This window comes from Lepidochelys kempii, chromosome 11, assembly GCF_965140265.1.
Source record: "Lepidochelys kempii isolate rLepKem1 chromosome 11, rLepKem1.hap2, whole genome shotgun sequence".
In the NCBI taxonomy this organism is placed as follows: Eukaryota; Metazoa; Chordata; order Testudines; family Cheloniidae; genus Lepidochelys; species Lepidochelys kempii.
This window is the reverse complement of record NC_133266.1, coordinates 57,974,492-57,998,157: the sequence shown is the minus strand read 5'-3', so window position 1 is coordinate 57,998,157 and position 23,666 is coordinate 57,974,492. Positions and strand designations below refer to the sequence as shown.

The 23,666-nt window shown below is 41.1% G+C and overlaps 1 protein-coding gene across 3 annotated transcripts in view; it reads left to right on the top strand.

Annotated features, from left to right (window-relative positions):
• The window catches only part of SATB2 (SATB homeobox 2), a 166,527-nt gene extending 149,132 nt beyond the window's left edge, over positions 1–17,395 (top strand). For all 3 annotated transcript variants that reach the window (XM_073306320.1, XM_073306321.1, XM_073306319.1), the window contains one exon: positions 14,375–17,395. In XM_073306320.1, the coding sequence (XP_073162421.1) occupies positions 14,375–14,830 (456 nt within the window). In that variant the 3' untranslated portion in view covers positions 14,831–17,395. The remainder of the gene's footprint in view (positions 1–14,374) is intronic.
• The last annotated feature ends 6,271 nt before the right edge of the window (positions 17,396–23,666 follow it).

Genomic DNA, 23,666 nt, shown 5'->3' with positions numbered 1-23,666 from the left:
AAGACAAAGGATCTTTGTTATAATTCCCAAAAATCTACTGTCTTCTGTCTCATAGTCCCTGGAGAACTCAGCACTTTGATCATTTGACTTTATTTACCCAATTTTAAGCTAAGGGTATAATAAAGCGTATTATGCCAGTTGTATGTGTGGTAATGCTGGCTATTTTGCCTTTTACCATGGCAGTTGATTATAATGTGGTGTTTAAGACTGGCGTTCTAAAAAAGGAATATTTATACTTTTATGTGTTTGATTCACACGGTATAGTTTGCTCAAGTCCTGTTATTAAGTGCATTGGTGGTTACGTCTAGAAAGCAAAAACATGCTGAATAGTGTTTTATCAGCACAAATCTACTATTTTCACTAACCATAACAGGCAGGTTTTTCTGACTTCTGAGTGTAAAAATTAACAGAACAGTTGGGTATTCTTGGAACCCCAAATAGCCATGGGTGAGGACTAAAACAGTTTGATGGGACAAATAATTACCCGCCGGAATAAAATGTCTAATCCAAACATATCCTCCCTTTAAATAATTCAAAACCCTCTTCTTAATCTAAGTAGCTGGAAAACTGCATGATTATAGTGGCGCCATTTGTGCCACCATAGTTATGGGGTTTATAACTTGACCTTAAACTTTGCTCTCGGCTGGAATTTGGCAGGAAAGTTCTCCCGCAGGCTAACGGCAAATCCTTTATGATGTTTAGGATAAAGAAGAAAATGCATGGAGTGGTAACTTTTTGAGATACAGAACGTACCAAAAATATGTCAAAAGTTTAGATCCATTTTTGGATGACTTTGACTGAAAAAGTGGCTCTGTTATTCAATATGATGGTTTTGCCAGCTTTCAATTAGGGATGGGCGAATTGCTTTGGATAAAATAAGAACCAACCCAAGTCTTTGCCAAAAACTTGAACCGCACCCTAACCAAATTCAGATGGAAGGACTCTAAGTACAGTAGTGCCCCAAAATGCCATCGCCCACCTCCAGCTAGGCAGGAAACATTGATCCTTCCTCTTGAAGGAGGTTCTGGCTCCAGCAATCCAAGCATTTCTCACCTTCAGACTTGACTATTGCAGCTCCCTCTCTCTGTGCTTGAGGGTGGGTCGCTACAGCTTATACAGAATGCAGCAGCTTGCCTCTTGAGTAGGAAAACATCCCAGAACCACTCGACTCATGTTTTGCATTCTCTAGTGACTTCCTGTTAGCTTCTGGAGCCAGCTCAAAGCCTTCGTCTAGAACTGTTATGGCCCTTAATGAGATGGTGTCTGGATGCCTCTGAGGCAGCCTCTTCATTTGACACCTCCGCTTGCATTAGTTGGTAGTCAGTAGTGCCCAGAATGCAGCCCCCAAGAGCCAGAGATGGGCCATTCTCAGCGAAGTGTCCTTTATTGTGTAAGTCCTGCTGTACCAGAGATCAGAAGGAACCCAAGCCTGACATTAGTGGCAATTTAGATGCTGTGATGATGGGCACCCCAAAGATACCTGAGACGGAGAGAAGAGAGCAGTGTTGCTCCCCTCCTGCAATTGCTTCTCGGTTCTTCTCTCCACTTTACGTGTAGGCTGTTCTCACAATATCTGCAATCTAACCTGAAGCAGGAAATGCCAGAAATCTTGATAGAAAGCTGTCACCTCAGAGGTTTCGAGGCCAAGTTCTCAGACTCAAGAGGCTTAGGTATTTAGAGTGTTCATCTATTGGGCTAGTCACTCCAGCTGGTGGCAAATGGCCAGGTGATATCTCCATGTGCCACTGCACTTTGAGGATGACTCATTCCCGGTGGCTGAGTAAGGCAGCGTTTTCATCTTTAAATCCCATCACGAGTTACAATAGGGAAAGGGCTTCACCTTCGCTGCACCAGGGAGCCATCAGAGCCCTGCTGGCTGAGACACATGCAGAGAACAAAGCGCATCCACAAGCTGCAGTGGCCATACTGCATCCCCTGCCTCTGCCACCCACTTTTTGGGCTGATTCCTTCACCCTCTTTCGAATGAGAGATTGTAGCCAACCTGTGCTACAACCCACATCCATAATCAGGCCTTTCTGCCATCAGAGACCCTGCAGCCTGGTTTTCACCAGCAGAAGCTGGAGTGAATCTGGCCTGTTTTCCACATAGTACGTATCCACATAGTAGGTATGTGACGGCTCCACCTATTGGGTAAACAATGTTGTTTATAAAATTCTCGTAGTGCAGCTAGATATTGGAGAGGAGTGTATTCTCTTTCACGTAAAACTACGATACAATAAACCTAAGGATCTGGCTTAAACCAGAAAGAGTTGGGAAGTTCAGAGCTAATCCAGGGATCATCAGCTTGAGCTCATTTATGTTCAACTATAAAATCAGCTAGTTCCCATGCACTGCACAGCAATGAAAGTTTTCTCTGTGTTTTTGTGTGAAGAGCTTAGTCAGTGTTACAAAGGAAAAGTCACCCTTTCCAGACACCCATGAATTACTTAGCATGTTCAGGGTTGTAATTTTTTAAAACATTATACTGGCAAAATAGTAACTCTTGTGCAGCCACGTGCTGTCTATTAACCTAGATCAGGAAGGGGAAATAAGCCACGCATTATTGGAAAATAAGGTCATGATTGTGGTAAAGTAATGGCAGAAATTTTTCTCTTTTTTAAGACTGATTTGTAAACATTCTTCAAACAACTGTGAAGACAGTAATTCTATGTTTTAAAAAAATTCCCATGCCCAGATGTTTTTTATAGTAACCATAGACCTGTCCAAATGTTATCTGGTCATCCCCAGTTGTCACTGTGAGTCATATCACACATGTAGCCTCTTAGCAGCACAGTGTAATCAGGCTGTAATTTATATTTTATCTCCAGTGATGATAGCTTTTAAAAATGTTTTGTGGTGTATTTGCTCTTTGATGCATGCTAAGCCCCTGTTAGCATTAATGGGAGCAATGTGTGCTAGGAGGGGAGAGTACACCTTTCTTTTTTTTTTAAGTCAACGAGATTAATTGAATTTTACTAACACTTTACACTTATCACTTCTGATGTGATGGCAAATGCAGTACACTATTGAACTTTTTTCCAACTCATAGTTTTTTAAGGAGGATGGAACAGTTCACTCCTTTGTCTCCCTTATCTATAAATGCAATTAAAGTTTGTTGCTGCTCTAATAAAAAAAAAATTAAGAATACCACAACAGTCCTTCATTTCTTGTCTTCGGGAACCTGTTGGGTGCACAATGATTGCAGGATCGATCCCTTGTTTCAGAAGCTCGGTGTTTGTTCTGTCTCTTGCCCTTTTTTTCGATCACTGTTTATTTCTTGCCCTTAAGCAACATGACTGCCATAAAGCAAAAGGAAGCATATGGAATGTATGCTGGGAAGCTGTTGAAATGAATTGCACTCAACGAGTTCCTCATTCCCATTTAGAAACTGGGCTTGTACTTGAGTTTGGGTTCCTTGCGGAACCCATTTTTCCCTGTCCACCTAACTCAGAGAATTAATATGTTGCAGATGAAAAGTGATATGGAAGGGCTGTGTGGCCATGTTATTTATTTATTTTTCAAATTAGCTGCTGTCTCTTTGCAGCTGAAAAGAAGAATTAGGGCTGTTGGTTTAAAGATCATTTTAACCAACTAACCCATAAAGATTTATTTGGGCCCTGATAAAAGGAGTTGCATTATATATCACAAATTGTGTGATTATCTTTGGTGCTGATGTTTACTCTTGTGAAGCAATTATTAAACTGCATTTAAAAAAAAACCCACGAGAAATGCCACTAGCATTTTGGTTATAATATTAAAGGAAGCTCAGACTAAAACTAGATGAAAGTGAACATATATATCCATGTCAGACTTCCTACCATTTTGCACGCTCATATTGATTTCTTTTGACATGGTCTTCTTTTATTGAACACCACTTTTTTTTTAAAATCCCTTACCCATAACAGTACCTGCTAGGAGCAATTGTAAAAGGAAACGAAAGTATATTAAACCTGCCTGAAGTCAAAATGTAATCTAACACCTGTAGTCTGCAATTTGTCATCACTTCATAGATACTTTTTTTTTTTAATAACAGTTTGGATTTTCCTGACTTTTGACCTTAGGATACTGTATAATCCAAGAAAAGCAACGGAACTAAACCACAGCCTTTAACACAGCTTTATGGTGTCAAGATGTAAAATAACAGACACGTGAATGAACCCAAAGAAAATACTTCATTTGGGGCTGTAACTAGGGCTGCAATATTTATCTAAATAAGTACACTTTGCAAGAGCAAAAAAAAAAAAAAAATCTCACCCCACTACTTTAAAAGGAAAAATGAACACAGGTGCAAATTGTAACTTCTATTACAGTTTCTCATGCAGACATTCATAGAAGCCTGTAAAGTGTCTCAGCTCAGGAATTCTGTCTAATTAATGCTTTTTGCCAGTGTGACCCGACTGGAAATCCTGTTTGTGTGTAGTTTTGTTTACTGCAGTGTCTTGTTCTGGTCTATTCTTGTACAATACAATGTATTAAGCTAACTCTTTGCAGCCTGTGGGCAAGATATGTAAATACAGAGCTGTGTGTGTATACATCTGTATGTGTCTCCAATGGATTAATGTAACATAGCTAGATAGTACATCTTCCTTGGCATGACTTTTGGCTGGCTGGTTATAGTAAATGCTAGCATGCTAAGGTTAATCCAAGTCTTGGGGAGTGGGATACCCTGCTTGTGAGGTGTGAGGGTAAGTAGCCACTGATGGAGCAGCATGGGAACCCTTTGATTGCAAAGTTAAGTCTTGCAAATGGTGATTGAGTCTAATCCAAAACCCACAGAACTCAGTGGGAGTCTTTCCATTGACTTCAGTGAACTTTGGATCAGGGCCAAGGAAAGTAACTGTTCTGAAGTGGATGCTTAGTGTGTTAAGTTGTGAATTGAAAGTCCCATTAAGGACCTGGTCCTGCTCTCAGTGAAGTTGGTGACAAATCCCACTGACTTTAATGGGAGTAGGATCCGGCCCAAATGTCTGTAATGGATGCAGTATGTAACTGGTCTAAGTGTGTGTGTTCCACTGTTTTGTAAAGCTCTGGTAGTCTCTTGTATCTCTCTAGGGTTTCATGGGCCCAAGTAGACTAAAATTCCCCATAATCGGCATCGTAAGAGTTCTTGATGCAACTACAATTTTTGGTTGTCTGGGATGGTGTGATAAATTCCGGGTGCGGGTTGTTTCCTGCCCCAGGGAGTGTTAGGGCTCTTGCCAACGGGGGTAGTCTTTCCTCTCAGAAAAGAGAAAGCAAGATCCAATGAATCTTTGCTACCTCTGACTTCATGTTACAGTAGCTTTATGGGAACTGATATTGCCCACGGTAAGCCATCCTCAGAGCCTCCAGCTGCTCTGAGTCACTTCTGGCAATATAATCCCTGCAGAGAGAGAGCCTGTACTTAAAAAATTTACTGTCTTCTCTTTTGGGAAGGTAATCTTATGACATAGTGACAGGGATGGCGATGAAGACAAGGGGGGGACACCTTATAATAACTTAATAGTTTCTGAGAGAATGTGTTAGAAGTAATGATCTCACAGACTAATTCTCTTTGCTAAGAAGGAAATAATTGAACCACATTGTAAAACAAAGAATTTAGAGTTTTGATGACACAAATCATGTAGAAATGTGGTTCCTGTTTCTAATCAGTTGTGACAGTTATATAGGCAACAAAACCTGTTTTTCACAAAGTAAGCTTTGTTAACCTTTAGCTAGCTGGCAGACATTCAATGCACAATGCAACACATACATATATTTATTCAATTGTCTTATTGGGGGGTGGGAGAGTACATGTTCCCTTAATGAGGGGCTATGTTGTCATCTTTAGCTCTAGATGGGGAGAGAGTGGGAGTGGAAACGAATGTCAATGAGGTAATGAATCTAGCCAAAATTGAATTCTGTGCTGATGGAGAACTGTAGTTAAATGGAGTTTGTCCAGTTTGGTTTGTTTCTATGGGACCTACATCTGGTAGTCTTCACCTGAAGCCTGTTTTCTCATCCAAGATCATCTTAATGGAGATGGGGAGCAGCTACCTGTGAAACGGAGCAGTGGCCCCTTCCCCCACCCCAATATTTCTTTGCTTTAGATTTTAAAAAGACCACAAAGCCTTAGCTTATGACAAGTAATCCAGCTCACTCCTGTAATGATATACTACATTATATACTTTCCTAAACTTAATCATTCAATATCTAACTTCCTTCCCTGCAGGCATGTACCATTATATTTTACACATGGCTCCCAGCTGGTTTTCATTGTGGCCTTCAAAACATATTTCAATACTGTGCGATTTAAGACTAGTCACTCTATCTTTTTAAGTCAACTTCCATCGTATTAGCTTTTTGTACGTTTTCTGTCGGCGGTGGCTCATATATGAAAAGTGAATGTTTGTGTGTGTTTAGAGTACATGGGAATAAAGCTCTATTTCATATGGCATCTTTCGGACAACGTCCCTTCTAAAATGGCTTAGAGTGTAATGCTGCTTTTACAGCTCGAAAATTAAATCTATCGGACGGACAGAAAAGTAAGTCCTATGGGTAAGGAGTGAGATATATATCTTCAAATTAGATTTGAAAGTAGGTGGAGAAGTAGTGAGGGGCAAGGAGACAGGAAGTCAGCTCCAGAGGCCAGAAGATGCAGAGAAGGAGGCTCTCACACAAACTCATCCACCATTGGTGTGTAGGGACAGAGGAGAGCCGTGCTAGAGGAGCAGGAGGAGAGTGGGGAAAGGAGACCTGTGAGACAAGCATGGAGCAAGTCAGTGGAGAGTTTTAGAAACAAAGGGGGCAAATTTGAACTGAATCCTTCAGTGACTAGCGGGCCGCGAGATGTCTAAGTAATGGGGAGGCATCATCATGCTCCTGGGACAGGGAAGAGAGGTGTGTGGGAACAGACTCTGTATAGTACAGGTGTGTCTCTTGCCACCAAGCAGATAACCAGTTTTATTCTGAAAAAATGTGTTCGCTGCATATGTCTTTCTTCTCTGTAGCCTGCCTCCACAGCTCAGCAGACACTTCATGCATATTCTTCTTTGACAGGTTACCGATTATCATTTACTACCTGTACACGTATGTAAACACACATGCACATACCCCATGCTTTAGCTGTAAAGAGAATCTGCAGTGATGCTTCTATTCTGTAAGTGAGCCAGAACCGCATTAACCAAAAATACAAGAGTACATAATGTGGTATGCGGAACACCTATTAACATCCATAGGAATTTTGCATGGAAATCAGAAAAATGATGACCCTAAATTCTGGAACTGGAACTACCATAAACTATATAGTTTCCTTTGTGACGATGTAGTGTGCAGAACAGTAAATGAAATAATCAAACAGCAGAAATCGACTAGTGCATTTTATGAAGCTTGTCCAAAGGAGTTGTTTACAAAACATGAAGTTAATTCTCACTTAAATAAGAGAACTTGACCATTGGTCTGTTTCCCAGAGAAATACAAACTTCTGACTAATTCAAAATAGGTTAATAACCTATTTAATCAGGAGATACAAATAATAAACGGTTTTGTATTTGGAGGAATTGCAGAGTGTGTGTATCTGTCTGTGTGTATCTGTATTTATATATGCAAATAATACCACTACAATGTGCTGTTAACACCAGTCTAAATTCAGAGTAATCCCACTGAAATCAATGGGGTTACTGTAGATTTACATTGGTGTAACTGAAAGTAGAATTAAGACTTTGTTGTTTAAGAAGATATTAATTCAGACAAAACTCAACCTTTTTCTAATATATTGTACTAATAAGCCACGGTCAGCATATTCCCTTCTGGGAAGGGTAGGAAGGTGGTTTCATCTCAGAAAGGGTTAAAAAAAATTACGCTGTATTTATCTTTCTTTTGCACAGCCCTCTCTTTGGTGATTTGATTGCTTTGAAGATGCTGTAGGCATCCCTTCATTTTCTTCAAATTAAACCTTTTACTGCTGCTGATCCTGTACTGCTGAGTTTTTTTCATCATTATATTTGATTGGAAGTCTTGTAACATTTTTCAGATGGATCACTTCTCGTGCTGTTTATTGAATGAAAAAAAGAAAAGTCACTTCCAATTCCAACAAAAACAAACTGAGTAACTCATACTCTTTCTGGATGCTTTTGTACCTACAATAGCTGATGACCAAGTTGTGATCAGCAATATTTCTTGACGCTTCTAGCATGCAGCTTTCTGAAGTTCATACTGTCAGTTTGTTGATGTAGTTAAACTTGTTGCTATTGACAGCTCTGTGTTTTAGAATGCCAAGGCACACAACTATTGGAGACTCTTCAGGAATGGTCTGTGAGAGGACATACACTGGGCCATATCACTACTATCTAAAAATATAATGACTGAACATCTCTTAAAAACAAATCCATAGACAAAATATAATCCCCAAAGGAGACAGGCATAACAGAAACTGCAGCTTTTTCATTTTGATTGTCTTTTTTTTTCTAACTAATGCAACTTCGCTGACACTGCATGTGTTTGTATTTACAGAAATAGAACTCTGATCCATTGACATTGACTGTGTTCATTCAATGAACACTCCTCCCTGTAGATGGGTCCTGTCAGAACTGTACCAACCTGCATTTCACCAGTGCCGACATCTGCCTTTTAACTGTGGAGGGCAGCCCTGCCGCGGGGCTGCCCTAGTGTTTTTATGCCTAATGCAATTAGGATGTTGAAGTACTGTAGTTCTCACTTTTCTGCTGATGCTAGCATGCCACAATGGACCACATGAGCTTTCTGTTATTTGAAAGTGGTGAAGCGAGAGTGCCAGGAACATTCATTTTAATTGGTCGACGTTATTTAGGCCTTATCACTACTTTATTGCTCAGTGCATTAGAGTTCTCCATCACCAGCAGTTACTGTATTATTACAGATGTGATTTTTGCATCTTCTGGGCTGATTGTTCATATTGTTGTATGGATTTTTAATCTCTATACAGATTGGTTCTACTCTACCCACACATTCATATGTGTGTTTGTTTGAACAGACAGACAATCTAATTCAGCACCAGATTCTGCCTCCTTGAGTCATAGTGAGTAGCCTTAGTTGTCGAGTAGCCCAGTTGATTTCAGTGGGACAACTCATGGAGTAAAATGAGTAAAGGTAACGTAATCCTTCCCTAAATGTGAAAGTGCCTATCTCAACTCACTTTTCAGCAATAGTTTAATAGCAGCACATTGCTGTGAGGTGTCGTATTACTGAGACTGCATTACTTTTACTTTTATTAGTGTAGTCTGAAGAGTTATGATAAATAAAACATGACATTTGGCCAAAAAAAATGTGCCCACTGAAACCTTTATGAGAGTGGGTCTTTGTCTGGCTAGCCGGAAGAAAAGGGGCATTGCCCCTTAAAGGTCTCCCTTACAGCAAATGAGAAGAAGAGGAAAAGTTTACAGGGATGGGCAAGAAGTTGGGGCCAGTTTAGAAGAAGAACACTGTGTTGCCTTTCCTACTGACCGGAAGAGTGGAGTGTATTTATACCCCATGTAGCCCAGTAAAGACCCTCTTTACCTGGATCGAGCTGGCAGTAGGGTGATTATAATGTTACAACTTTCAGGGAAGGTGTGGGACCCTTAATGAATGGGGTAGGCAACCTAGTTGCAGATGATGTGGAAAAAGCTAAAGTATTCAATGCTTTTTTTGCCTCTGTCTTCACAGACAAGGTCAGCTCCTAGAATGCTGTCCTGGGCAACACAGTATGGGGAGGAGGTGAGCAGCCCTCTGTGGTGAAAGAACAGGTTAAGGACTATTTTGAAAAGATGGACAAGTACAAGTCCATGGGTCCAGATCTAATGCATCCAAGGGTGCTGAGGGAATTGGCTGATGTGATTGCAGAGCCATTGGCCATTATCTTTGAAAACTCATGGGATCGGGGGAGGTCCCGGACAATTGAAAAAAGGAAAATATAGTGCCTATCTTTAAAAAAGGGAAGGAGGAGAACCTGGGAACTACGGACCGGTCAGCCTCACCTCAATCCCTGGAAAAATCATGGAGCAGGTCCTCAAGGAAACTGTTTGGAAGCACTTGGAGGAGAGGAAAGTGATCAGGAACAGTCAACATGGATTCACCAAGGTCAAGTCATGCCTGACCAACCTGATTGCTTTCTATGATGAGATAACTGGCTCTGTGGATATGGGGAAAGCAGTGGATGTGATATATCTTAACTTTAGCAAAGCTTTTGATATGGCCAGCAAGTTAAAAAAGTATGGATTGGATGAATGGACTATATGGTAGATAGAATACTGGCTAGATTGTCGGGCTCAATGGGTAGTGATCAATGACTCAATGTCTAGTTGGCAGCTGGTATTAAGCGGAGTGCCCCAGGGGTCGGTCCTGGGCCTGGTTTTGTTCAACATCTTTATTAACAATCTGGATGAAGGGATAGATTGCACCCTCAGCAAGTTTGTGGATGACACTAAGGTGTGGGGGGAGAAGTAGATACGCTGGCAGATAGGGATAGAGTCCAGAGTGATCTAGACAAATTGGAGGATTGGGCCAAAAGAAGTCTGATGAGGTTCAACAAGGACAAGTGCAGAGTCCTGCACTTAGGATGGAAGAATCTCATGCACCACTACAGGCTGGGGACCGACTGGCTAAGCAGCAGTTCTGCAGAAAAGGGCCTGGGGGTTACAGTGGACGAGAAGCTGGATATGAGTTAGCAGTGTGCCCTTGTTGCCAAGAAGGCTAATGGTATGTTGGGCTGCATTAGTAGGAGCATTGCCAGCAGATCTAGAGAAGTGATTATTCCCCTCTATTCAGCACTGGTGAGGCCACATCTGGAGCGTTGCATCCAGTTTTGGGCCCCCCACTACAGAAAGGATGTGGACAAATTGGAGAGAGTCCAGTGGAGGGCAATGAAAATGATCAGGGGGCTGGGGCACATGACTTACAAGGAGAGGCTGAGGGACCTAGGCTAGTTTAGTCTGCAGAACAAAAGAGTGAGGGGGGATTTGGTAGCAGCCTTCAACTACCTGAAGGGGGGGGGGCATTCCAAAGAGGATGGAGCTCGCTGTTCTCAGTGGTGGCAGATGACAGAACAAGAAGCAATGGTCTCAAGTTGCAGTGGGGAGGTCTAGGTTGGATATTAGGAAACACTGTTTCACTAGGAGGGTGGTGAAGCACTGGAATGGGTTACCTAGGCAGGTGGTAGGATCTCCATCCCTAGGGTTTTTTAAGGCCGGGCTTGACAAAGCCCTGCCTGGGATGATTTAGTTGGTGTTGGTCCTGCTTTGAGCAGGGGGTTGGACTAGATGACCTCCTGAGGTCTCTTCCAACCCTAATCTTCTATGATTCTTCTATGTAAGCATATATTTGGCGGATGTCCAGTGCAGGTACTCAGTATGGAAGGGATACGGTTATCCGATAAAATGGATTGGAAAAGGATTTGAAGGAAATCATCCTTTATGGGAGCTGAGCAGGGGAACTTGGGGCTCCTATGTCTTGTCAGTGGGGAGCTGACCCCACTTCCTTCTTTTGGTCCCTTTAAGGGGGACTGAAGAAGAGGGTTTAGGGCACCTACATCTTGAACAGCAGGGAGACGACCCCCTCCTTCCTGCATTGTACAATTTGTTGCCGAGTACTCCCAGATATTATACGTGAATAAAGTTGTAGCCTATTTAAACCATATCTATGGCCTCGTGTCTTTCTTCTGGCATGGATGGACAATGAATAAAGGTCACTCTGATGCAGATATCTTAATATTTGTTTTCTTGTATGCTCGATTTGGCAATCCACAATGGATCCGTCTCTTCCAGTGTTAGTTTGAATTAGCAAGGTTCTGCTCAGTGTGTGTGTATGTGCTATATCCTGGCTTTCTCAGGGAGAATAGCTACCTTTTATATACAATTCAGTCTGAGCCCTGAACAAGTTTCTATCATTTTAGTTCTTCTAAACCATTTGAATGTAGGGTTGATTTTAACGATACTGTACATGCAAGATGTTTTGAATATTTAAAGCAAAGACTTGAAGGATACTTTTCAAGTGGGGAAACAAGATTTCCTCTTATTTTGTGAAATATCAGGTCCATATTAAATTTGTTAGTTTGGTAGCTTTGAGTTCTGATCAGTATTTCCCTGCATTCTGAAGAAACCTCTGGACAAAGGCAGCCTTCAATCCTGTGGTGGTGGTTTTTTCTTTGTTTGTTTTTGTTTTTTTGTTTTGTTTTTTTTGCTTGCCAGTAATATCTCCTTTATGGACTTTGCTTTAAAGAAAGCATCTGTAACTCCGATATAGTTCTAACAATTCAATGGAAGTTTTACCTGAGGTAATGGCTGAGTAAAGCCCTTTCTGAGTAATTATAAATGGCTGTTAGGATTCTATAGGAATTACAGATGCTTTCTTTAAACCTACCTCCAAATAGTAGATATTATAATACTGGTGAAAACCCTTTAGAGGGTCAAAGACTGTGTTTGTCCAGAGGCTTCCTTAGAATGCAGGAAAATTAATTATTTGAACTCAAGGCTCCTAAGTTAACAAAATTAATACAGACCTAGTGTAGTGAAACCTGCTCAAAGGACACCCTTCAAAGGCAACTTCTCATCTTCAGAGACTTTTCCAAGAGTATCCCGTAGCCCAGTGGTTCTCAAGCTTTTTTTTTTTTTTCTTCCCCACAGACTATTTGAAAATTGCTGAGGGTCTTGGCGGACCACTTCATGATCTCTCCAAATGTTGTTTGTACCATTAGCTAACTATTCTAAAGTGCTTTGGATAAAAGCGCTATATAAAAAAAACTTAATAATAATTTTAAAAAATTTTGTTCTACAAATAAAAGCACACAATTCATATTTTAATATCAGTAGTCTTACCTTTCTAATGCGATGGATGTGCCCTTTCTCCTCCGCTGTGGCACCCCCCGAGCTGGGGCTAGCAAGGAGGGGGGTCTCTCCCTGCTACAGCAGCCACAGAGCTGGGGCTGGGAAAGAGGGCCGTCTCTCCCCAGCAGCCACAGCCCTGGAGCTGGGGAAAGTCACCTCTTTCTCTGGCCGCTGCAGCCCCTCTTCTCACCCCACTGCCCCCTCTCACTTACCCCCTATTTCTCCCAAGCCCACCACCTCACCTTACACGTGCATCTTCTCCAGGGTCCAGGCACCTAATTAGCGAAGCCATGCCTGCGCACTCCACTAACTAGTTGGGTGGCCTTTCATTCTCTTGTGTGAGGCCACCCAGGCATGCACCTCAGAGGGAACTATCTGCGGACCACCTGCATGGAGCTCACGGACCACAGTTTGAGAACCTCTGCCCTAGCCATTCTGGTTACAACACTACCCCTCCTTCACTTCAAGGCCATCTCTTTTTAAGCAGCTGAAGTTTGTCTGTCCCTTGAGTGATAGGGACAAACTCCAGCTGCCTAAAAAGAGAGGCAAGTGTTTAAGACAGTGATACTCAGACCTCAGTGATTCAGGAGCCAAATTAGCAATCATCATTATTCCCAGTCTCTCTCTCTCTCTCTTTGTGTGTGGTGTGTATGTGTGTGTGTGTATGTATGTATATATATATATATATATATATATATATATATAAAATTCTCACAGCAAAATGACTGGCCGAGTATTATTAACCATCTGTAGTTGATAACATAACAACATAGTAAAAGCATCCTGACTGATTAATAACTTAGATTGGTTAATAATGAAATCACAGTGTTTTAATATCATGTGCTGCAAAGAGCCTCCGGAGACCCATTAAAGCGTCACTTGTGGCTCGTGAGCCTCAGTCTGAGCATCACTGGGTTAAGACAAGTTTCACTACATTTAAAAAAAGGAAAATATTGCCACATCTGTCTGAAAAATGTCATTATATAAGTCTTGGTCTAAAAGCAATTCTCATTGGTTTTGTTCCAAATCCTATTGTTTGCTATGCGGTAGCATGTAAACCAAGATCAAATCCTCTTGTGATAGGCACTGTACAAACACATACTGAGAGACAGTCTCTGTCCCAAAGACTTTACTATCTAAATAAGTGGGACAAAGAGTAAGAGGGGAAAGAGGGATACAAAAGGGTGAAGTGACTTGCCCAAGGTCACACAGACCATCTGTGGTAGAGGGGAATTTAATCTGCTGGGGGTAGAACCAAGCTATCCTGAATTCCAGTCGACTCCCATGTCCACTGGGCTACAATGACCCCCAACTTAATTTCTAGCTCTGGCCATTTTACTTGGGCTTTCATATTTTGTCCTTTGGTATCTGCATTTACGGTGCAGTGCTTTGTGGAGAAGAAAGGGAATGGAGAATAAAAATTCACAAGTACGTCCGTATACTAAAGGGTAAAATAAAACCTCACCTATATTCTGTCCATCTGCTGCATATATCAGGTGGCCCTTTTAACCAGAGGGCTGGCCACATTTTTGAATTGTGCAGAAAGTTCATTGAATATGTGTATATGTTTAATTATATAGGTCCTGCATAGACAGCAGTCCCAGCCTGCAAAGGAAAACACACCTCCAAGAGAAGAGGTCCCACCCCCACCTGCTGAGGACAGTTGTGCCAAAAAGCCAAGATCCCGCACCAAGATATCCTTGGAAGCTTTAGGCATCCTTCAAAGTTTTATCCATGATGTAGGCCTGTATCCTGACCAGGAGGCCATTCACACTCTGTCGGCTCAGCTGGATCTGCCCAAACACACGATCATCAAATTCTTCCAGAACCAACGTTACCATGTAAAACACCATGGGAAGCTAAAAGAGCATTTGGGAACAGTGGTTGATGTGGCAGAGTACAAAGATGAGGAGCTGCTGACTGAGTCGGAGGAGAATGACAGTGAAGAAGGCTCTGAGGAAATGTACAAAGTAGAACCCGAAGAGGAGAATCCTGACAAAAGCAAGGCAACTCCTTCAGAAATTGACCAGAGATAATGTGAGCCCATGATACAGAAAGCAATACATTGATCCAAGGATTTTCTGTTTATTTGTATTAATTTGTTTTTTTTCTCTTTTTGCATTTTTTGTTGTTTATGTTGTACACGAATCATGTGCAAACTGAATGAATTCAGCATCATCCAATCAAACATCGCCTCGACACAGACACTTGAGTGTTACACTTTTACTTTTGACTGAGATAATAGTTGTAATCACATAGGATTATGCCTGTTGTAATCTTGCACTTATGAAAGGGACATCTAGCAAGTTAACAGGAAGAAAAAGACCTATGAAATCAATGAAGAAAAATTTACAGCTCTGTGTGTGTGTGTGTGTGTGTGTGTGTGTGTGTGTGTATATATATATATATATATATACAAATATATATATATATATATATATATATAAAATTGCATGGGACAGAACTTTACAATCCGAAAGTATAGACTGTGAAATGAGTTCTTTAAAGATGAAACTTGTTTATGTATTAAAACCACTTCACAATGAGTTGCTTTGGCTTTTTGATAACTGCCGCCTGCTCTCAGGGTGTGGTGACTATTTTTGAATTCCTATTTATTTTCTATGTTTATCCCTGATTTTTTTTATTATTGTTATTATATGGCTTCCTATCTGGCAACTTGATGGGTAATTTTTGAGGTATGTATTTAAAGACATAAATCAACACTGCCAAAAAAAGAAAAGAGAAAATGGAAAAAAAAAAAAAATCAGGGCACCTTAAAAACAACTACTATGTCAAAGTACTTTAAAACACAGTGCACACTTAAAACGATATAGCACGTTCCATTATTCAGACTGCCCTTTCTGTAGTGAACAGATGAATTTTCACGGAATTCAAAATGAGTAAAACTGAAATTCAGTGCATAGAAGACTTGTCCGTTAATGAGGTCTCGATTAAAAAATAGCATTTTGAGATTTGATGTATGGAATTCATACTATGAACCACGTTTTACTGTGGAGTTTATTTACTTGTTCTCTGTTTCAGTTCTTAAAATTTATACATTTATGCCTTTTATTTGTTGTTGCTTTTAGTTTTTATTATTATTTTTTGATTCAACATAAAGTCAAGTTAGGAAACTAGAATATCAAAACCCACATGGGTAGAAAACTGTCCAGTTAAATTGATTGATAAAGGGGGTCTCCCACTCTTGGCTTCCCTTTCCCTTTCCCCTTTTATGTCTATTAAACTTGGGCGTCCTTTGTTTCATGCACATTATTTCAGTGGTACTAAGCGCTTTCAGCCACTAGTCTCACAAGCTGTAGCCCACATTCAGTGCATGGCAGCCCTGATGCGAACACATTTTTCAATCTTCCCGCAGCCTAACAGCTCTAGGTAATAAGAATGAGCGGCGATATCTGTGTGGTCACCTTCTTGTCGTAAATTGAAACATTTTCCCTGACACCTAACATAGCAATTACATTACATAAAGCAGAACTTATGCTGACTGACTCTTCAATGGTCTGAGCACTAAAGCTGCAATCTACTATAGTTTCCAAGTGTTTTGAGGCATCTTGTCGGGAGCAACACCAGGGAGCATTACTTTTCACGTCCATGTAATGATTTTCAAGAGACGACCTCACCTTCACTACTATTGCAGCTGGACTTATTGCAGACTCCTTCTAAACTGCAGTCAGAACCATATCTGCAGGGTTTCTTTTTTGTCCGTGTTGTGCTTTTATGTAACCTTGACAAAGACCTCATGCAATATCACTTTGAAAGTTATTTTCTGTTTACTACACCAGGCATTGTAATATAACTGTTAATACTATTTATATATTTGAAAGGTATAAAAAGTAGGAGTAAAAACAAAAAACAAACCTCTGTGTTGATATTTACTCAGAACGTACAATATACAGGGAGAAGACATGTTGCAATACAAGCTAATTCTAGCTGCTCAGTAACCTCTGGAGTTTTTAAAGGGACTTTTTCAAATAATGTTTTGAAACATAACAGTATCTCTGCATTAGTTTTATGTACCTTTGCGAAATGATGGTGGTTTGCTTAATTAAACCCTTCTTGCTCCTCATTCTTTATTTCTGTAGTATGCTGCAGCTTTAATCAGAAGTTCAATGGTTGCTGTTTTATGTTCTTTGAAGAGTTACTCTCTCAAAACTGTCTTCTTTTACTGTTACTGAAATCACTCCATCTGTGTAAAAGGAAACTGATTTTTTCCCTTGCAAGGTTGTTCATCTGTTGATGGTATCAACGTTTGGTATCTTTTACACGTCAACCAAAAATTTTATTAGGTATTTTTTCAATGCTGAGTCTTGCCTTTTATTTTTAATTTCACTGCCAATTTTGCAGTGGTTCTAAGTGAATCTGTGGGCATTTTAGCCTGTGGTCTTGCCAGAACTTTGCGAATTACAATGCATATATGTCTATTTATTCAGTATCCATCATATAATATCTATTTGGAAAAAGAAACTTTTCTTGTAGTGCCTCTTAACAAAGCACAATTTTCCGCCTTTTTTGTGAAATAAAAAATAATAAAAAAAAAAATCAAAAAACAAATTGTGTTTTATTGCGGTATCAACAATGTGAATAAGGATTAACATATTGTAAATGTTCTTTTTTCCATGTAAATCAACTTTATCTTTGTTATCACTAAGTGATAATTAATTTTTAACTTATGTGCATTGTTAGGCTGTTAGAATTTTTTGGTTGTTGAAATAAAACGCATTCAATAAATATGACTTCATTTGTCACGTAATTCACTGGGCCTTATTTTCTTTCTCTCTGAGATAAAGTGAACCAGACCTGTGAAATCAAGGGAAAAAACATGTTCTTATTTTGGAAATAAGATGTGATCAGAACAGCATTATCAGTCATTACAGATGTTTGCTAAATCCATAAAAGGCCATTCAAGTCAGTGGAGCTTTAGCGAATTAATGCAGCTGAGAATCTGACCCAGTATGTGACTGGATTTTTACTGTGTGTGTATAGACACACACACACACACACACACACACACACATATCATCTGTGACAGGATGGGAAGGGAGGGGCATAGATGCACTGCCTTTCAACCAACTGGATCACAGTATGCAAAAGGAACTCAAATGTATAAAGATATTTGTTCCCCGCTCCCATATTTCACTGGTGGATATTTCTGTTTATAATTAAAAAACCACAAATGACTGCGTGTCAGGAAACTTTTGGAACACACATGTCCATGGTTAATGGACATAAAAAAAGGCTTTTATTATATTTATAGCGGGGCATCCTACTGAGTGTCTGGGGGAATGCCTCAAGGATTGATGTATCTGTGGAAATGTGTGAAAAGGATTTTTTGAGGGAATGCAGATAAGTGGAAAAAATTGCTCAAAATTCTTAAGCTAACAAAGTAGCGAGTGCCTGGATTCCATCCTAGCAGACAGAATTTATGTTGAACTCCAGACTTAACAGTCCTCACTTGCCTTAGTATTGCCATTTTCCCCACCCCCGTTTTAATTCTATGGCTAGGATGCCGCGGTTCTTCCCTTAATGACTCATTTACACTCCGCGCGAAACATCGGCAGACTTGCTTGTTTAAAAAAAAAAAAAAAAGACAATAGAGAACTGTGTCTTACGGTACCCCACCACCTGCTTGTCAATTGAATTTTGGAATTTCATCAGAGACCAAGTAAAAACAACTGTATGTTAAATTAATGCTGCTTCACTTCTCACACAAGCGCCATTTGGTTAGGTTTTGTTTTTCTGGCATGCATAATTGCTACTTTTCACTTTATTCCACTTACCTTTGTATGAACCCTGGGGCCTTTTTCTCTCTTCAATGGAAGTAATAAGTACACGGCAATACTGTACCTATTGACAGACAACACCACCACTAACCAAGCCTCTTCCATGTCAAAGCCACCATTTGCCTAGTACCTGAAAAGATGCATCAGTCAGACAGGCTTCAGCCCAGCATTAGGGACTGATCATTGCTCTGAACTACCAGTAAAGTCCTCATGGATAGCAGCTGCTGGAGCAGGCCTTGGGGCTTCTGCTGACTTCAGTGCCTTTGGGACCTGATTCAGCAAAGCACTTAAACGTGCACTGAAGTCTATCCTTATTCAGCAAAGGATCAATGGGATTTAAGCACGTGTTTGAGTCCTTTGCCGAAGTGGGAACTTGGTGTTCCAAGGTAATGAAGTTCTTAGAGCTGGTTTTAAATTTTCCTTTGAAATAAAATGTCAACAAAATACAGAAAATGTTTCATAATTTCCCTCCATTTCCTGATCAGGGCAATTCTGCAGATCCTGCAAGGCGCTGAGTGCTTTTATCCCCATTTAAACCAATGGGTGCTGAGCACCTTGTAGTAGGCAATCAAAGAAATAGCAACGCTAATGTTTCCGTCTATCCTCTAGACCTCTTTATACACACACTGTATTTTTTTTATTTGAAAAAAAAATCTTTCAAACATATGGATACTTCTTCCAAACCCTTAAAAACAATCATTTAATAGCTGCTATGGTAGAAATATTTCTATTAATAATGCTTCTATTTCTCCACACTTTACCTGCTGCTGCTGCTGTCTGTTAGGCATGTTTTAGTCTTCCAGACATATGTATTTCCATTTAAAAACCTATGTAACTGAAAAAATAAACATTTAAGATTTTTTTAAATTGCACAACATACTGTCTACTCCCTACAATTCATCATCATTCAAGTATAAGTATACGCCCCATCTCCTCCTCTGTATCCGGAAATCAATGAATCTCCTTAGATTAGATTGATTAGCATCCCTGATAGATCAATGTTCTCTTGACAAGTCGGACCTGTTGGACATGCAGGAGTAAAAGCTACAGCACCCAAGATAAGTTGGAAAATGTGCAAAATGTCATCTTAAAATCATAAAGAAGTCATTACAAAAAGTCTCCATTTACAATATAAAGTGCACTGATTAATTAAAGATGCAGCTTTAATTTATTTATACCCATTAAAAAAACATACCCGTTTTAATACAAAATAACACAAGCTAAGTCAACCAAAGAAGTGCTGGCGGGCTGAATATTAGAGAATAGGAAGTGAAACAAGGCCAGTGTGAGGCAGAACATGTAGAAACCTTAAATCCTTGAAACCTTTAGCAACATCACTGGAAGCTAGTAATAAACAATGCACCATGGGGAGAGATGCAATTGACATGGTACATTCTGAGTGGGGGAGTGCTGACTTTTTGTGCTCCCTATCTGAGATCTTTCTCTTATTTATCCACAAACAGTGTGAAAGGTGTTGCAGCTCATTCTCATTCAATTTACATGAAGCCTGCGTTCTCTCTCCTTGGCTGTGGTGCAGATCTTGGGAAACTTGCCAGACACGGTATGTGTGAAAGATTGTAAGGGGGTAGAGGAAGAGGAAGGCACTGGTCCAAATAATGATTTAAATAGCTTTTCTCCTTGATTGCTTTTGAATTCTTTGCTCGTTGGTGGCCAGATTCTAATCTCAGCTCCATCGATGTAATCAGGAGGAGTAGCTTATTGAAGGAAGTGGGGCTCTCCAGCATGTGAGGTCAGAATCAGGCCCTGCGTCTGTGAAATGTAGGGCTGGTTGTCTGTCTCCTGTCTGGCTTTGGCCATATGAAAGGGTTCCCATGCACATGCTGTTGAACAGCTTCTCTCAGACCAGGTATCCAGTATTATTTATTTGGTTTATTATTCATGTTACCATGGTACATACGGGCCCTAATCACAGACCAGGATCCCACTTCATTAGGCACCATACAAACAGAACAAAAAGATACTCCCTGAACCAAGGTATGTCTACCTGTTTTCCAGTCCTGTAGACCTTGTGCACACGTTACTCCTATGCAGGATGGGGTCCAGGGGCCTCATTTCTGGAAAACACTTAAACACATGCTTAAGTCCATCCATATTCAAGACAGATATTTAAGTGGATAGAGATTTTAAGGCCAGAAGGGACCACTAAATCATCCAGTCCAACCTATATATCAGAGGCCACAGCATTTCATCGTGACTCCTGCATTGAGCCAAATCACTTGTGTTTAACTGAAGCGTGTCTTTTAGAAAGGCATCCATTCTCGATCTGAAGACATCAAGAGATGGAAAATCCACCCCTCCCCTTGATAGGTTGTTCGAAAGGTTAGTCACTCTCACGACTAACAACTTGTGTCATGTTTCAAATTTGAATTTGTCTGGCTTTAACTTTAAGCCATTAGTTCTTGTTATACTTTTCTCTGCTAGATTACAGAGTCCGTCTGTACCTGGTATTTTCACCCTATGAAGGTACAGTCCTGAACAGAGATGCTGCCCTGAACTGGGGCCTTCATGAACAAGTCAAATGTTTTGTCGCTATTTTAAGGAAAATTCATTTTTTATTTAAGTATGAGCAGGCCTTCTCCTCTCTGGGTAATGTTTCAGGGTAGTAATGGAGGTACGAGATTTTTCTGTAAACATTTTTAGGGGAAGGGTGTGAGGAAGGTATTTTTTAAGATTCTGGCCCATGAGAACTGTAAGGTGTTCCTGGCTATTTCCTATTATTAGTATGGCTTTTTTTAAAGAATAGATTTGAAATGACATTTTTGTTTCAAATCATTTAATTAAAAAACCCAGATAATTGGAGGATTTTTTTTGGGGGGGGGGGAGAGGCTTTGAATGAAACAAAGATTCTGTTTCTTTTGCAATTTTTAGAAAAGATTTCCCATTTTTCGACCAGCTGTAACTAATAGTTTCATATGGAAGAGTAAAAAGGTATGTGGAGGTATCTAGAGAACTCATGGTAGATGCAGACATAGAGGGAGAGCTGTGGAAGACACATAACTCATTCTGTATCCTAGGACTGGACTGAGGTTGTAGCAACAGACTACATCAGCAGCAAATATGCTGGAGGCCAGAATTGGCAGAATACATGTGAAAGGCAGTGTTGAGGTGGAAATTTTATCTCTATATATTCCTGTAGCAGGGGTGGGTAAACTACAGCCTGGGGCCCACATCCAGCCCTCGAGCTCCCGCTGGGGAGCAGGGTCCGGGGCTTGCCCCGCTCTGGTGCTCAAGTCGGGGAGCGGGACGGGGGGCTTGCCCCGCTCCGCGTGGCTCCTGGAAGCAGCGGCATGTCCCCTCTCCGGCTCCTACACGTAGGAGCAGCCAAGGGGCTCCTCACACTGCCCCCGCCCCAAGCGGACCACAGCCAGTGGGAGCTGCAGGGGTTGCGCCTGCAGACGGGGCAGTGTGCAAAGCTGCCTGGCCATGCCTCTGCGTAGGAGCCGAAGCAGGGACATGCCACTGCTTCTGGAAGCTGCTTGAGGTAAGCGCCACCTGGAGTCTGCGCCCCTGACCCCTCCCCTCTCCCACGCCCCTGCCCCAGCCCTGATCCCCCTCCTGCCCTCCAAACTCCTTGGTCCCAGCCCGGAGCATGCTCCTGTACCCCAAACCCTCATCCTCAGCCCCACCCCAGAGCCTCACCCCCCTCCCACACCCCAACCCCGTGCCCCAGCCTGGAGCCCCTTCCCGCACACTAAACTCTCATTTCTAGACCAACCCGAGGCTGCACCGCCAGCTGGAACCCTCACCCACTCCTGCACCCCAACCCCCAATTTTGTGAGCATTCATGGCCCGCCATACAATTTCCATACCCAGATGTGGCCCTCGGGCCAAAAAGTTTGACCACCCCTCTCCTATAGAGATACAATGATCTTCTCTTATTCTCAGTGTGGAGCGGAGTATTTAATAGAGACCCAGAGCCAGGTTAGCTATTGGGGAAAGCAGATCTGAGGAGGCTATTTCCCCTCAGTTTTTTGCACTAACTGTACGTATCCAATAAAAAGTAATAGAAAAGCATTTTAATTTCTTGGGCAATGTCCAAAATAACCTGGCAGCTTTGGAATTTTATTGATAAAGGCAGATACTAAATACATTCTGAAAACAAAATATATTAGTGATATCTGACTATTTAATTATTAGCTGAATTGTAGTTATTATTATGGTAATGCTCAATGGTCCTAAGTGGAGTCCCATTGTATTAAGCATCATACAAATCCATTAAAAAAGAGATTATAATCTAAATGTAAGTAGATAGTCAGCAGCAGGTGGTGTGTTTGTAAATGATGGGTGACAAAGTTTCATGTCTGGAGGGTAATTCATGCCCCAATCCTGCAATGAGCTCTGGGTGGGCAGATCCCCTGCATTGTCAGGGAGCCCACTGCAGCCAATGGGATGCTATCTGCTTGGACCTGATTCTGATCTCACAATTGTGGTGTAAATCAGGAGTAGCTCTGACGAGGTCAGTGGAAATCACATTAGTGTAAAATTAATGAGAGATCACAATTGGACCCCTAATCTTCCTAGAGCCATGGTTCAAATTTCAGCAGAATTGAATCAGCCTTCTGCAGTAGACACATAACAATGCATTTGGGTAATTTAACTATGGAATGCACAGGCCTACTTCTGATCTTTCTTATCCTGGTTTTAACTCCACTGACTTCTTACATGCCAGTGAGAGGGCACAATCTGGTCCAGTGAAATTATTCCAAGAATGAATTTGGCCCATTGAATCCCAGACCTGGTACTGATCTTTCAGAACAGACCTTATAAAGTGGGGTCATGTCTGTTGTGTGTGGTCAGTAAAGGTTCCACGCCAATTTCTATAACGATGACAGTTTGAATCGGTCCTTTGCCAACTTTTACCCTTCTCTTCTGCAAACCAACTCCACTTCTCTGCACTGGGGCCCGTTTGCCAGAGCATGCACCCTGGTTTGTACAACACCCTGGGTTCCTTCAGGTTGAAAGGGCTTATACAAATGTAAAATAGTCTATTACCACACACAGCAAACAAATCATCAGGGATGAAACAAGCGGTAAAACATACTGTTCCCTGTGT